Raw genomic sequence first — 14,871 nt, 5'->3', positions numbered from 1 at the left:
CAAGTGCAGGAGCCCGTCGACGTGCTCGGCAGCATGCCGGGGGCGGCGGGCTCCGCCGGGCGGGGCGTGCCCATCAGCCCCGGTGCTGGTCAGATCCAGATGCAGCACCGCACCAGCCTGATGGCCGCCCTCAGCTACGGGCACCGCCCCTTGTCCAAGCAGCTGAGCGCCGACAGCGCGGAGGCCCACAGGTGAGGCTGCCGGGAGTCCCCAGCCGGCCGGCCGGGGGGCCCGGGTGGGGGGAAGCGCCTTAGCGGGGTGAGAGGCGAGGAGAGGAAGAGAGCGCGTCTGGCTGTGCTGTGCCCTGCGCTGTGCCCGTCTCCCCTTTCCCGACGTCAGGGCGAGGGGTGGGGGGTGTTGAGCCCGAAGCCTGTTTGCTGACAGAGGAGGAAAATGACAAACCGCCTTCCTATTTGTCTGCCAAGGAAAGAATGGCCCTGTTAGAGGAATTTCTTAGGATGCCAGTTGCCCCCTGTTTCTTAGGCGTCTTTCCCTTCCTGTCCCTCTTACTCTAAGAGATCGGTGCCACTTAGTCGCTCCGATAATGCCGTACAAATAGGCCAGGCTGCTGACAGCGAGCTGGAGCAGGACCCGTTCCACACACAGCGCCCCAAGTCCCCGCCGGTCCTGGGGAAGGGAAGGCGCAGGGGCGGTGCTGGCCTGCCTGCCACGCCCCAGCTCTCTGTGCCCGGGCCCCTGCCAGGAGGAGTGGTAGCTGTCCTGGGGCGAGTCGCGCGCTCCTGACCTGGATGCCTGGTTCTTGCTCCCTTTTGTGTCTGCAGCTTGACCGTGAGTCGGTTCTCCCCGGCTAGCTACGACCAGGCGCATTTGCACCCCCATCTGTTTCCGGGCCCGTCCCGGGGGTCGCCCAGCAGCAGCGGCCCTTCGACAGCAGTGGGGTTCCCTCCAGCCCAAGCCCTGAAAGTCCCTCCACTTGACCAGTTGCCCGCCTTCCCTCCCGGTGCGCATCAGCAGCCAGCGCACTATGCCGCGTCGGCACTGCAGCAGGCGCTGCTGTCCCCCACGCCGCCAGACTATCCCCGACACCAGCAGGTGCCCCACATCCTGCAGGGACTGCTCTCTCCCCGGCACTCGCTCACCGGCCACTCGGACATGCGGCTGCCCCCGGTGGAGTTCTCGCAGCTCGCCAGAAGGCAGCAGCGGCAGCAGGAGTACCAGGAGCTGTTCAGGCACATGAGCCAGGGGGACGCTGGGAGTCTGGCTCCCGGCCTCGGGGGACAGGGCACGGCCGAGCGCCAGGCTGTGCCGGGCCAGAACGCTGATTCGTACCACCACCACCACAGCAGCCCCCAGCACCTTCTCCCAGCCAGGGCCCCGGAGTGCATGGCCCAGGCCTCCCCCCCCAGCCCGGCCCACGCGTACGCGCACCAGCCGGCGCTTGCGCACTCGGAGAGCATGGAGGAGGAGGGCCCCTGTGAGGCGGCCAAGGATGGCTTTCCGGACCGGACCAGCCCAAATACCACGACCAGAGGTTGCCGTGACAGCCCCCTGCTCTTGAGTACTGGCGGACCCGGGGACCCCGAGTCTTTACTGGGAACTGTGAGCCACGCACAGGAGTTGGGGATGCATGCCTACCGACACCAGCCGCCTGCCGCGTTCAGCAGAAACCAGGTGTCCAGCCGAGGTAAGCGCCCCTTCGACGTAAAAGTCCCGGGCTCATTGCCGTAACTCGGGGGCGTGTCTTTTCCCAGCCGGGGCTCTGTGTTCCGAGGAGAGCGAACTCCTGAGGCCTTCGGGAGCCTCTCGGGGAGCAGTGCGTAGGGCACGGGCACCAGCTGGTAAGGCGCCTCTCTCAGAACGGCAGAGGTAGAAACAAACACTTAGATAATGCAGTCGGTACGAACAGTCCACACCGTGGCTCCTTGGAACCCCGAATCTCCCGCCATCCAGACAGGCCAGCGCGACTCCTGCCGTGGACCACAGTCAGCCAGCGCTAGGGACGTGCGGCTCGTGTGAGTCGTGTTGGACCCAGAGGCAAAAGAGCGCCTCTGTCCTGGCCCCCCGGCCCCCGCCCCCCTGCCCCCGCCCCCCGGCCCGAATGGGGTAACTTGTCACTCAGTCCCTCGGGTCCTTATCTTTCTCACCTGCGCAACACGGGCAGGAGGAGCACTGGGGCACGAGGGGAGCACGTGCTGCTCCAGAACGAGACGCCAGCGCGAGGCGCGGTCCCCGCTCTGCTCAGCTCGTCCACGGCGTCGCAGGGGCCCGCGCGTCATCCCGCACCACTGTGTGATGCGTGAGCGCGTTCGCTTCCGTCCCGAAGGAGATCAGGATGACCAGCCGTCGGTCAGACTCGGAAAACCTGCTTCCGTTGGCTCCCGAGACCCAACCTGCTCTGATTCCATCCCGTCCGCATAGATCGTGGGAAATGAGTTAATCCAGAAAGTGTATGACCTTGAAGCCGAGCGCATCCTCCGTCCTCCCCCTCTCGGAGCTACCCACATCTCTGTCCTGCCCTTCAAGGCCAACGCACAGACCCCTAGGGGGTCAGGCCCTGTGGCGCAGAGTGGGACGGAAGGCCTTGCTCTGGATCAGTTTGTGAAGAGGCCTTGGTGCTGCCCGGCTGTGTGCATTGACGCACCGATGGGGCGGCCATGTGGTTGCGCAGACCAGTTTAAAAATCCGGGGCTTTTGAACAAACGGGTGCTGTCCCGCGTAGAGGCCTGCACCAGCCCCGCATGCCGTGCTCTCCTGCGGCTGCTGGGCTTCTGGGCGGACACAGGATGGTGGGAGGTTTCAGAGCCGGGGCCTCTGGGATGCCCACAGACCTGGGATGATGTGGCTTAGGGGAAGGAAACTAAGGAGAACCATCCTAACTCCCGGAGGGAAGAAGGGATTAGACTCTTTGGGGCCCACATTATGGGCCAGGGTCAAGATCAGGATAGAACTTGCAGCAGATGTTGACTCCTGGAGAAGACCTTAATAAGAACTTTCTGGAATAAGCTACCTCAGCAGCCTCAGAGCCCCGTCACTGGGAGTGTTCCTGCAGAGGCAGGATGATGGTATCGGGGTGGTGGGGCAAGGCCTCCTGCGTGAATGAAGGTTGTCACCGGATCAGCTGGGGAATGGCTGACGTCGCTCCGGTGCCATCTGTGTGCCCGGCACCCCTGCTGCTCCTACATAAATTCGTTCAATCCTCATAACAGCCTAGGAGGGAGTAACTCTTCCTGTCCCCATTTTACCAGTGAGACAAATGAGGCACGGGTTATGTAATTTGCCCCCAAGGTGAACCACTGCTCAGCGGCACCTGGACCCGAGTCGCTCAGCTCACCGCAGCAGGTGCTGACCCGGCGCGCCCTGGCGTGCGAGGCTCCGAGGAAAGAGCAGAGCTGGGCGCCCCCCCAGCCCGCCCCAGCATGGACGGAAGCGGCCTTGGAAATGCTTTTCTTCAAAGATGCTAACTTCTCTTCGGTTTTCCCTCCTGTGTGACTCCTGCACACAGACGGGCAGGGGGAGGCCCGAATTCACCTGTGCCCCATAACTGCCCGAGCAGCCCCTCCTCCAGCGGCTCCCGGCCTGCCAGGTGCACAGAGCGAGGCAGGATGCAGCCGGCGGGGACGCCAGAGGGGAGCGGAGGGCCTGGGTCAGAGGAGCGGGGTTTCCCGCAGCAAGTGGCCTCCGAGCTGGGCCTTGTGGATGGAGAGGACTCCCCGTGTGGATGGAGGGGAGGCGCGGGGGCGAGCAGGCAGGTGGGAGGGTCTCCGTGAGGCGCAGGGGCGAGCAGGAGGCCCGGCGGGTCTGCAGGGAAGTGCGCATGAGGTGAGGGCAGGCATTGTCTTTGTTTCCCCACCTTGAAAATGCTGATTTATTATTTTTTTAAATTTTTGTTAATATTTTTCATGTTTGTTTTTGAGAGAGAGAAAGAGGCAGGGCAGAGAGAGGGAGACACAGATCCGAGGCAGCTCCACAGAGCTGCCAGCACAGAGCCTGGTGCAGGGCTTGAACTCTGAATGGCGAGATCGTGACCTGGGCCGAAGTCGGACACTTAACCACCTAGGCCCCCCAGGCACCCGAAAAATGCTAATTTATTAAAGTTTAACACAATTACCTGTGATATAATGGTACACAATGTGTTCTCTCCCTTTTTTTTTTTAACATTTACTCATTTTTGAGAGAGAGCGCGGGCACAGGGGAGCGGAGGGTCCGAAGTGGGCTCTGGGCTGACAGGAGAGAGCCCGACGCGGGGCTCGAACCTGAGCTCATGACCTGAGCTGAGTAAGTCAGACGCCTAACCGACTGGGCCACCCCGGGAGCCCTCCAGTGTTATTCACGCAGACACAAAGGGAAATTGGCTAGTGAGCGAAAACAGAAATTGTGTCCAATGAAAATAGAACCGAAGTCCGTGGCAGCAGTAACCTTAGTTTGCCTTTAATACCGCTTTGCACGCTGTTTGTATCTGCGCAGAGGTTTTCCAAAACCAGAGCATGAGCTAGACCCGGCAGCCCGCGCCAAGCGGTCCAAGGCCCTCACTTACTTCCGGCCAGAGCCTCAGGGTCGCAGTTCTTGTGACTCCTCCCCCTGCCGCCTCTCCCGGCTGAGCCATTTCCCCCCCCTCTCCCCTCTCCCTCCCTTCTCCCCTCCCTTCTCCCCTCCCCCCTCCACCACACCACATTATCCCCTCAGTCCTCTCTTCCTGTCTTCAGTCTCTGGAGGAATCCAGCCAGAAGCGCATCCCCCAAGGCCCTCCTGCCCTGGGCTTGGTGCCTCCTTATCAGTCCTGCAGGCAGCTTCCCCCCAAAGTCGTCTTTTTTTTTTTAAATAGGCTTTTCCTGACTCTTCTAGAAGAGTCTGGCTCCGGCCCTGCTGGCCAATACATCGTAGAGATGATCCTGCGTTCCGTCCACCCAGCTGACTCTGAACTTACTCTGACGTAGCTACAGCGGACGGCCTCTCTTGCTTTGCCTCTAACATCCATTCCTATTTCGTGACTTCTGAAGCCACACGTACAGTCATCTTCAAACGAAGCCACCAGTTGGTTACTGTGATTTTATTATCCAGGGCACTGAGGTGCTGTGATCCTATGATCCGGCGGCCCCGCGCTGCTCAGGAGTTAAAACCACCGGTAGGAATGTGACCCGTGTGTTTAAAACGCTGTCTTATCCTGAGGTGGCCCCGTTGTCCGTCCGGGCCTGCCCGTCGCTGCCCCCCTTTCTGTCCCTGCGTGACGAAGCTCAGGCCCGTGAGGGGGGATGGAATCCCGTGCGGTTCTGCCCCTGCCCGGGCTGCCCGCTCACAGCCGCCTGGAATGGACTGTCCCAACCCTTGCACCCTGGAGGCTGTGGGTCCGCCATCTTTTGCTGCTTTAAGCTGACGTGATTCTATAATTTTTAAAACTTGAGAGCTTGGAGCATCATGTCACCAAAGAGCCTACAGAGAACGGCTGTCGCTTTTGCCAAGAGGGGTCGTGACGGCACCCCCCAGCTCCCTGCAGGCTGTCGGGGCGGCTCCTGCTGCTTATCTCTCGGGAGGGAGAGGAATGCCTGCTATTTCCTCTAAGGATCCTTCCCTCTCTGTGTGGTTGCTGGTGGTCCCCAAGCACTTCATCGCTTATTTCCACAACAAGAGAGCCTACAAGGTTGCACAGGATTGTAGGTGCCGTGGGGAGTGCAGGGGTGAACCGGTAAAGCGCTTGCCCTCAGGGGGCTTCTAATCCGCTGGGGGGAGGCTGGCAGGCTCACAAAGGCGCGTTACTCTGAAGGGTTCGGAATGAGCGCTGTGAGAGGTGTCATTAGTAAAGAAGACAGCTAGCGGGTCCTCGGGGCAGACGGGCAGCGACCACGGTCAGTGCAGGAAGACTGAACGCCGCGGGTCAGCGTCCACGGCAGAGACGTCCAGCCGCGTGGCCAGGTCACACTGAGAGGTCACCCGCTGGACCGGGGAAGAGCCGCACCCTGTCCCCCGAGCCCCGGCAGCGTTCGCAGCGCACTCGTGGACCCAGGCCCCACGGAGGGTCAGACAATGACCGGCTGGGCCCGGCTCACCCCCGAGAACCTTTACGAGGGACACGCACACGAGTCCTTGCTCTCCTTCTCTCTTAAAGCCCAGTAACTGAGTAAGGGTGAGTCAACATTGACAGATTCAACAGAGCGTTGTGCAAGCTGGCCTGGAGTCCCCGGGGCGGGGCCTGTGCACCGCGTCCCTCTGTGCGCTCGGCCCCTGTGCGACCAGATGTCCCCCCTCCAGCCCTGTACCCTCTCAGCCCGACCCAGGTCCGCACCTGAGGGCGCTGCTCCCGGAGGTCCTCTTTCCGCCGTTACTGATACGTCCTTCGGTGACCTTGACCGCGCCTCTAGCTGCTGAACTGGCACCAAAGGCTTGAGCCTGGGTTTCCTGTCCCTCGGTCAGTAGGTTAGTGGCCGTCCCTGCCCCCGCCACACACCCCCTCCCATGGTCGGAAGGGCGCTGCGGAGCGACACAAAGGACTAGAGACTTGGGACTTGACGTTCTTATTAAAAATAATACTTTACCCGTATAATCCTTTACCGTGTAATAAAGGGCCTTTTGCCCATAGTGTCTTCTGAGCCCCCAGTGACAGCCCTCATTTCTCAGATCGGGACATAGGTTAGATGGTGCTGCTGGCCGGGCTTATACGCCGTCGGTGACGGAGCTGGACCTGGGCTTCAAGGGCTCGGGTCCCCGTCTTACGCTCTCCCGCCTAGGCCCCCTCGCCCCTCCTTCGGCGCCTGGCATGCTCTCTGCCAAGCAGAAGAGGCCAGCCCTTCCGGATCTCAGGCCTGCAGAATAAACTGAAGCTTTGCGGCCTAAGTCCTATTAATCTACTTGTTTTCATCTAGTTTTAAATTTACATTAGTCTCTCCTAAACAAGAGGCACTTAACCCCAACTCCTAAACCAAACTCTGGAAGTTAAAGTGTCAGTAACTCGCTCACTCACATCTGGGTAAATTGCCCCACAATTCTGGACACAGGGTCCCTCGTTTGTTTCTGTCACCTGGGTCGCTATGCCCCGCGCACTCAGATCTGACACCCGAAATGGGTGAAAGTGACTCCAGGGTTTGCCAGGCTCTTTCAGGGCACCGAGCACTTCCACGCCTGTGGGGTAAGTCCTACTTCACTGATAGACTGAGACCCAGGGAGGCCCCGGACCTGCCCAAGCCCCCGCTCCTCAGGAGCCCTGGGGGAGCCAGCGCCCCAGCCCTGGCCTCCCGGACCCCGAGTGTGCGCTCCTGATGCCAGGCTGGGGGCCAGGAAGGCTCGCCGGGGGTTCCTCGAGCCCGTGCTGGCTCTGCGTGCTGGCGCTCGCCAGGCACGCGGGGCCCAGACTTGGGGGCCGGGAAGAGAGGGACAGGGACAGGACCGTGTGACCTTCCCCACAGCAGGAAACCAGGGTGGCTGTTTGGGTTTGGAGAAGCCTCGTTCTCAGAAATAAAAATAAATTCAAAAAAAGGGAAAGGAGACTTAGCGTACCTAATAACTCAACTCTAGGGGAGGCCGCTGGACGAGGTGGGAAGGAGCCGACGTCAAGAAGCAGAATCGTCGGTTGGGTTGGCTTTGCTGTTCCCTCGCGTTCGGGGAAATCTTTGGCCAGGCGCGCTCTCGAGTCGTCTTTGGCGGAGCAGGGGGTGCAGCCTGCTGTTACCCGGAAGGAAGGAACCCCAGGGACCCAAGTGGATGGCGTTAGTGCTCAGGGAAGAGAAGACAGGCCTTCGGAAATGCTCCGAAAAAGTAAGCAGCAGCTGTTGGTGTGGCCTCTGGGTGCGGTGGACCACAGCCAGCGGTGCTCCACTGCCTGCCCCTGGGCTCTGTTGGCCCAGGTCGAGCCCGTGAGCTGTGCCCACCGAGAGGAGATGGGCCGTGTGCCCACGTGGCAAGTCCTGCTGTCGGTTCTCCTTTCTCTTCCTGTTCTTCTGGCGGTCAGCTTTCGAGAGCAAAAGAGTTGGTTGGCTTCTATTTGTTTCTTTGGTCTCTGCTCAGAGAACTTCCAAAATATTTCTCACTCGCCATCACGTTCGGCATTTGGGAAACTTCCCTCCTCTCATTTTCCTCCAGAGGCGCTGCCTTGTCAGCAACATGCAGGTCAGTTGGTTCCCCACCCTTCCCGCCCCACCCCGGCCTCTAAGCCGGGTCTAACTTTGACTCCTGTTGGAGGTCATTTGATTCTGGAGACCTGAAACCTGTAGCCACCACTCACACAGCCCATTTTACTTCTATTATTCAAGTAGACTTTGGAGGGGCACGGTTGGCATAGGTGCTGTGTTTTCCGTTAAAACCTTTGGAAACACCTGGGCTCGCCAAGGTGGAGTTCATCAGAAGATGAGCCCGATGGTCGCCGAGGAGCCTTGACAACACAGATCAGCGTGTGGACAACGCATTTGTTCAGTGCCAGGCGCTCCAGGACCAGAGCCAGCGCTGCGACCGGGAGGGTCCGATCAGCGTGGTGGTGGCCTGGTCATCTCGTGACCCCTGCTGGTCAAGAGGAAATACTCAGTCCTCTCCAACACTTTTCTCAGTGTCTAGTCCCCTGGGGCATGACTGATGGGATTATTCCCTACCCGCCGGGTGTAAGATGCTGTTCTGGACTGTTGACGGCTCACACCTGCATAAGACACAATTCTTGTCCTCAGAGAACTTACAGGCTGATAAGAACAACAAGACGAATACACAATTGGAAATGGTGTCAGGAATAATGTTAGAGTAGTAAGAGCCCTTTGAAGTTTTCTGACGTTTAAAGGAAGCAAAGATCTTTATCTTGAAGGGAGAGCTCCATAAAGATGGTTAACATTTGAGGGGCGTCTGGGTGGCTCAGTCGGTTACTTGTCCAACTTTGGCTCCGGTCATGATCTTGTGGTTTGTAAGGTCAGTCCCCACATCGGGCTCTGTGCTGACAGCTCAGAGTCTGGAGCCTGCTTTGGATCCTCTGCCTCTCTGTCTCTCAAAAATAAACAAACATTTTTGAAAAAGATGTTAACATTTGAGATGGACCTAGGGAGGCGAGTGGATTTGGATTGGGTGGAATGGAAGAAGCAGCGAGCGTCTCCAGGGGAGGGGCAGAGATCGGGTGGGGAAGAGTGCAGCCTGGCACGTGGGGGAGGGTCGTGTGCCGTCCTCACTGGGCGGTGGGCTGGGACAGCGCTGTCCCAACGAGCTGTTTGGGCCACCTACGAAGGGGAGGGGATTAATCTTTGTAGCGAAGCGGTAGAGGGCTGGGGGCGGGTGGCGGCTGGTAATCCAGGCAAGAGGGGGTGCGGCTTCGGGGGAAGCATGAGATTGGAAAGAGTGGGACTGAGTGACCAACATTGTAGCGGTAGATTCTTGAGGTTTATGGTGACATGGAGCCAGGAGTGAGGAACCACCAGGCAGCCCCCCACCCCCACCCCGCGAGCTCACATCCCGAAGGTTAGGAGCACAGGCCGGGAAACCAGGATGTGTGAGAGAGAGAGAGCCTGTGGGTCAGGGTGCTGACGAGTGTGGAACGGGTGTGGGAAGCGTCAGGTGGCAGCTGGCTCTCCGGGGTAAGAGTTGGAATTACGGATTTGGAGTTTATTAAAAGGCATTTCAGTAGTTCTTTATCTAGAGGCAATATAGTTGAAGCCCTGAAAATAGATGATATTACTAAAGTGAGCGTGAGGAGAGAGAGGAGGTCAAGGTACAAATGTAAAGGGGGAGGAGCCGTGGACCAGTTGGGGAGCAGTTCCAAACGCAGAAGAGGGGGCGGGCCAGTCCCCCGAAGGGGAAGCCACGGAAGAGAGAGAAGGCGTCCCCAGGATGGAGGCCATCCCTCCAGGCAGGAGGTCCCGGAGAACTCCAAGAAAGACTCTCACGTGCACGTGGGTCGGGGAAAGAGTACTGTGAGGCCGGCAGAGGAAGAAGCAAAACAGAAGCGCTCAGTGTGGGCCAGTCAACCGCTGTCGCGCAGACTTTTCCTTGTGAGGCTTCAGGAACCCTCCAGGTGGAGGCTCAGGTTTGCTGTGGGACCCGGGCGGCAGGCGGGGCACGCCCCTCCAGGCGCCCCGAGCAGCCAGCTGAGGGGTGCAGATGGCGCCCACGTGGTCTCACCATCGGGGACTGCCTCCAGCAAGACCGTTCTCTGACCGAGTGACAAGTCGGGAGGAGCTCGAGGGCCGCTGACCCTGTTTTGCTCTGTCCCCTCAGAGTCCATCACAGGGAACTGCATGGACAGAAGTTCTCCGGGACGAGCCGCGGAGCTGCCGGACCACAACGGCCTGGGGTACCCGCCCCGCCCCTCGGCCACCGAGCCCCACAGGCCCCGGACCCTCCAGAGACACCACACGATCCAGAACAGTGACGACGCTTACGTATGTTGGCCTTGCTGCTTCTCGGAAGTGGCCCTACCGGTCCCACCCCTGCGGCAGCCCTGGGGTCACCGCTCACCGCCGCCCCCAGTGCCCCCAGCCGGGGCCCAGCACCCCGGGGTCGATGCAGGCATGGCTGTGCGTCAGTCTCACAGACCAGGAGAATCTGTACTCCAAACTTCCGAGCGAGGAATCCTGAGTAGTTGCTCTCTGTTCCTTCTGGGCTGAGTTCTAACTTGTCCCCAGATGGTCTAAACCCCAGCCCAAGCAAGTGAACCCGTAGACTTTTGGGTAGTTTTCCAACATTTCTGTGGAACTATTCAGATAAGGGAACCAACCCCGCTCCGCAAACCTGTCCTTTCCTAGGGCGGCAGCGTCGAATACGGCAGCAGCTAGCCGCGTGCGGCCATCCAAACTTAAATGTATTTAAAATGAAATAGAGAATTTAGTTTCTCAGTCACACTAGCCCTATTTCAAGTGCTCAGCCGCTGTGGCGCTGTGGGGGACAGGACTGACGGAGCGTGCCGCGGTGCTCACGCAGGGCGCTGTTGGACAGTCCGGTCCTCAGACCCCAGTCCTCGTGGTGATGGGGACAGGCCAGGAGCCTGGTTTGGGAAGGCCGGGTGGTTGTCAAGGGCACGTGACCATCCGCTGAGGTTCACCATGCATCCCTCCCCCCACCCTCGCCCACGGGGGAAGGATGGCGCCTCCGAGGAAGGGAGTCTGGGGGCACGGCTTGGGACCGCCGCCTGACGCTGCCCTGTGCCCGGGCCCTTGTAGAGGGAATGGCTGCCCCTGAGGGCCACCTGAGAGCATGTTCCCTGGCGTCCTGACTTCTCTCCCTGACTGTTTTCTGCAGGTGCAGCTGGATAGCCTGCCAGGGATGAGCCTGGTGGCTGGAAAAGCACTCAGCTCCGCCCGGATGTCAGACGCCGTGCTCAGCCAGGCCTCGCTCATGGGGAGCCAGCAGTTTCCAGATGGGGAACCTGGGGGTGAGGGGCCTTACGCACGGGGCACCTGGGGACGTCTCTGGAGGGGCCCCCCATCTTCACTGGTGACCCTTCTCCTCTTCTGTAGGCAGGGTTCAGGGGAAGATGGGAAGCCGTAGCTTCCCCAGGGGGTCCGGACCCAAAGCCTTCCCCGCGTCTCTCCTTCGAGAATGAGCATGTGAAGAAGCAGGGCACAGTCGTTGTGACTGGGAAGCGGCACCACGGTCGTCGTGAAGCTTTGATCGATGCCGCTCTAGGAACGGCCTTCCTAGCTCTGGCTAGAGGGCGTAGTATCCTAGGGGGCCCTGTCTGCCTCTCCTCAGAGCCAGCGAAGGGAGGTGTCGTAACAGCTACAAGCATAGGCTTTGGAGCGGACAGGTCAGCAGTAAATTCTGGCTTTGCCTTTTATAGGCTCCATGGATAAGGCACGGAACTTTCCGGAACCCCAGGGTCCTCCTCTGTGAAAGTGCAGGAACAATAGAGCCGCTATCCTGGATTGTGCTACGTGCTTAGCTGGCTCACCGTGCTCAGAAGAGCGCCCGGAGCCCGGGGCGTGCCCGGTGACTGTGCCTGCTGGCGCCAACACGGGCTCCTCCCCCGGCGAGCCAAGTCTCTCCGAGGGGGCCGCGTGCTGTCGGCAGCCGCGCCGCCGTGGGCCATGGGCCCGAGTGGGGTTAGCACGGGAGGAGTCCGGCCCAGCCGCAGCCACGGGCCTGCGTGAGCTAGAAGTCAGGGTGAGCGCGCCGCTCCAGGGTGCTCAGACTTCTCTTCCTGCCACCGCCCCAGCCCTCTGCAGAGCTCACACGTTCCTTCTGGTCTTGCAGAACGCAGGGAGAGTCTAGCTGGTCACGAGCATCCGGACCTGGCTGATGGCAGCCAGCATCTAAACTCCTCCTGCTACCCCTCCACGTGCGTCACAGACATTCTGCTCAGCTACAAGCACCCCGAGGTCTCCTTCAGCATGGAGCAGGCAGGCGTGTAGAGGCGACGGAGAGTGAGTGTTTCCCTGGCCAGGGCCAGCCCCGCCCTTGGCCTCGGGCCAGCCGCTGGGCCCTCTGTGTGTGGTGGCCCGTGAACTCGAAGCGCCATCCCTCCCCTCCCGTCTTTGCATCTTCCTGCTCTGCCGCGAAGCGCTGTGCTGGTCGTCCCGGGGGGGGCAGGTGGGAAGCATGCAGGGGAAGTGCTGGCCGGAGTCCCTCGATTTACTTACGGGGACAAGACACGTGTTGCAGGTGCCGTGGCCTTCCCCGAGGCAGGAGGTGAGCTGCGGCTCCGGAGGACGGGCCCCCTCTGGCCAGGGTGCTCAAGGAAGGACGGTCCCTGAATTCAGGTCCTGAGGCAGGAAACGCAGCAAGAACGCCTGTCCAGCCATACTTTTCAAGGCAGTGCTGCAAGTGGAAGCGTATTCCCGGCAGCAGAACTATGTGATCAGAGGCCGGTGGCGGGAAACAGGGAATCTGGCCAGCGGGGCTGCAGTAGTGCCTGACCGAGCAGCAGGTAGCATCGCTTCTGTCCTTGAGAACTCTGACAGAGGCCAGGGATGGCTAAGCCCTCTGGCTGACCCGTCTCCGGGCCTCAGTGTGGCAGACCTCTCAAAGTCCCTGGGGTGAAGTGAGCCAGCTGCGTTTCTTGAACGTTTTCAAAGGAGTGTTTGAGCCTCTTGTTCGAACTGACTCTCCTGTGTGTCTGCTCCGTTGCAGGTGTGTGTACAGCTCGGAATGAGATGACTTTAAACCAACAGTATCTAGCAGCATGGCGCCAATCGCCATTGTGTCTCTGCCCGCCTAGCGTGTCACGGCTCCTTCCCTCCCTCTGGCTGTCAGTCGTGCGGCTCTTTTGGGTTCTGAGGGGTTTTGCCACGTTTGCCTGTACGACCAAGTCACCAAGGAAATAAACAGGATATCCGTGTTTGCCACCTTTCGTGAAAGTGTATTTGGTATATTTGAGTTGGTGGTTTGGTTTGGTTTGGTTTTGGTTTGATTTTTTTTTTTTTTTAAATTTTGGAGGTGATTTTCTCTCTTCTTTATTTGTTTCACTCTTTTTCTTTTTTCTTTCTTTCTTCCTTTCCTTTGTTGAGACAGAAGAACAAAGCAGTTAAAACTAGAGGCCAGGAGACCCAGAGCCAGCCCCCTCCCCCCCCAGCACCCTCCGCTTCCGTTCCCTGCGCTGCTTGTTCCCAGGAGCGACTGCTAACACTTAACGTCCTCTGGCTCCTTAGTGGCCGGGGGAAGGGAGACGGGAAGGGGTGACGGCCCTTGGTGCTCGCCAAACAGAACGAGAGCAAACTCCAACCAAAAAGGACCGCCAGGCCGGGAACCTGGGAAGGTCCTGACTGCTGGGATCCCCTGAAAGACGTGTCCGACCAAGATCACGTCCGAGCGCTCGCGTGGAGGCCGAGAGCGGCCTGGCCCGCCTTCTCCTAGCCCCGCGCCCCTCCCGTAGCCGGGAGGGTCGGCTGCCTCCCCTTCCTGCTGGTTCCACTCAGACCGACCCGACAGTGGTCCCCTGCGCCCCCTTCCTCTTCACTTTGTTTTGTGCCGCACAGGATCGTTTCTTCACACTCACACTTTCCCCGCAGCCTCTGACCCGGGCGAGGACGGAGGTGGTCTGGGGCCCCGCCTCTCTCCTCACCTTCTCCTCCCTGGGCTTCCTCAGCCCCTATTTTAACTCCTGACCATGTAGGAACTGTTTTTGGCAAATGTTGATATTACTGTTATTATTATTGTTATTATTATTAATAAATAAAAACAAAAGGAATTTTTGTTTAAAAGAGACATGTTTAACCAGATTCTGTTCTATTTGAATTGTGACTTGCACCTTTTGTTCGGAGTCTCTTCTGTAGACCTTGTAATTGTGAACAGCTCTTTCTCGTGCCAGTGACAGGTGTGGCCCCCCGCCCGCCCCGGGAGCCGTGTACCCGCAGCAGCTGCCGTTTGTCATTCTCTGTGTTTCTTCACTGTTAGAAACCAAAGTCCTCTCTGCTGGCTGGGGGCTGACGGAGGATCTGGGGTATCTCCTTCTGAACTTCAAAGCAAGAAAGACATATTAAATATTCTGACTCTTGATCCTCTCTCCTGGGAAAAGACGACAAAGGGTCCCCAGGCCCCTCCTAGTCTTTCACCCTGATTTTGCACAGAAGACAGTGGGTGCCCACGTGGCCGTCCTCACAGTGCTGACGGGACTCCCGTGTGGCTCGCCCTTCTCACTGATCCCGGCAGCTCAGCTCCCGGACCCGATGTCCCTCGAGTGGACTTCTGCAATGCGAGAGCCTCTCTCTCGGGATCTGTCCCGTGTTTCCACGGCCCCCAGTCTCCCCTCCCCTTGGTGAGGCCACCAGCTCCTCACCGGCAGGAGGCTAAGAAGACCCGGACAGCGACTGTTTGACCTCTCGGGGCCCGCTTCAGCGCCGCCGCCCCCGCCGCCCCTCACACACGTGCTCGGCCTGTCGTGTTTACGTGGGACCCAACTGCTGAAGAGCAGGCCGCCGTCCCCCGGCGCCCGGCCAGGTGAGCGCCTGCGGGCCTCGTGACCCTGCCGTCCTGCAAGCCGCACGCGCGGGGCATCATCGCTTTGTATTGTAGTGACCAATA

General features: G+C 59.6%; 1 protein-coding gene across 1 annotated transcript in view; it reads left to right on the top strand.

Annotated features, from left to right (window-relative positions):
- SIK3 (SIK family kinase 3) overlaps nt 1-13,201 on the top strand; it is a 105,044-nt gene extending 91,843 nt beyond the window's left edge. The window contains exons 20-25 of the mRNA XM_029957584.1: nt 1-191; nt 783-1,645; nt 10,132-10,295; nt 11,152-11,284; nt 12,106-12,275; nt 12,982-13,201. The exon at nt 1-191 is cut by the window's left edge and continues 52 nt beyond it. Coding sequence (XP_029813444.1) covers nt 1-191; nt 783-1,645; nt 10,132-10,295; nt 11,152-11,284; nt 12,106-12,263 — 1,509 coding nt within the window. The 3' untranslated portion in view covers nt 12,264-12,275; nt 12,982-13,201. The remainder of the gene's footprint in view (nt 192-782; nt 1,646-10,131; nt 10,296-11,151; nt 11,285-12,105; nt 12,276-12,981) is intronic.
- Nucleotides 13,202-14,871: the final 1,670 nt, after the last annotated feature.

Source organism: Suricata suricatta, chromosome 11 (genome assembly GCF_006229205.1).
Source record: "Suricata suricatta isolate VVHF042 chromosome 11, meerkat_22Aug2017_6uvM2_HiC, whole genome shotgun sequence".
Lineage (NCBI taxonomy): Eukaryota > Metazoa > Chordata > Mammalia > Carnivora > Herpestidae > Suricata > Suricata suricatta.
The sequence above is the reverse complement of the archived record's forward strand: the minus strand, read 5'-3'. Positions and strand labels throughout refer to the sequence as shown.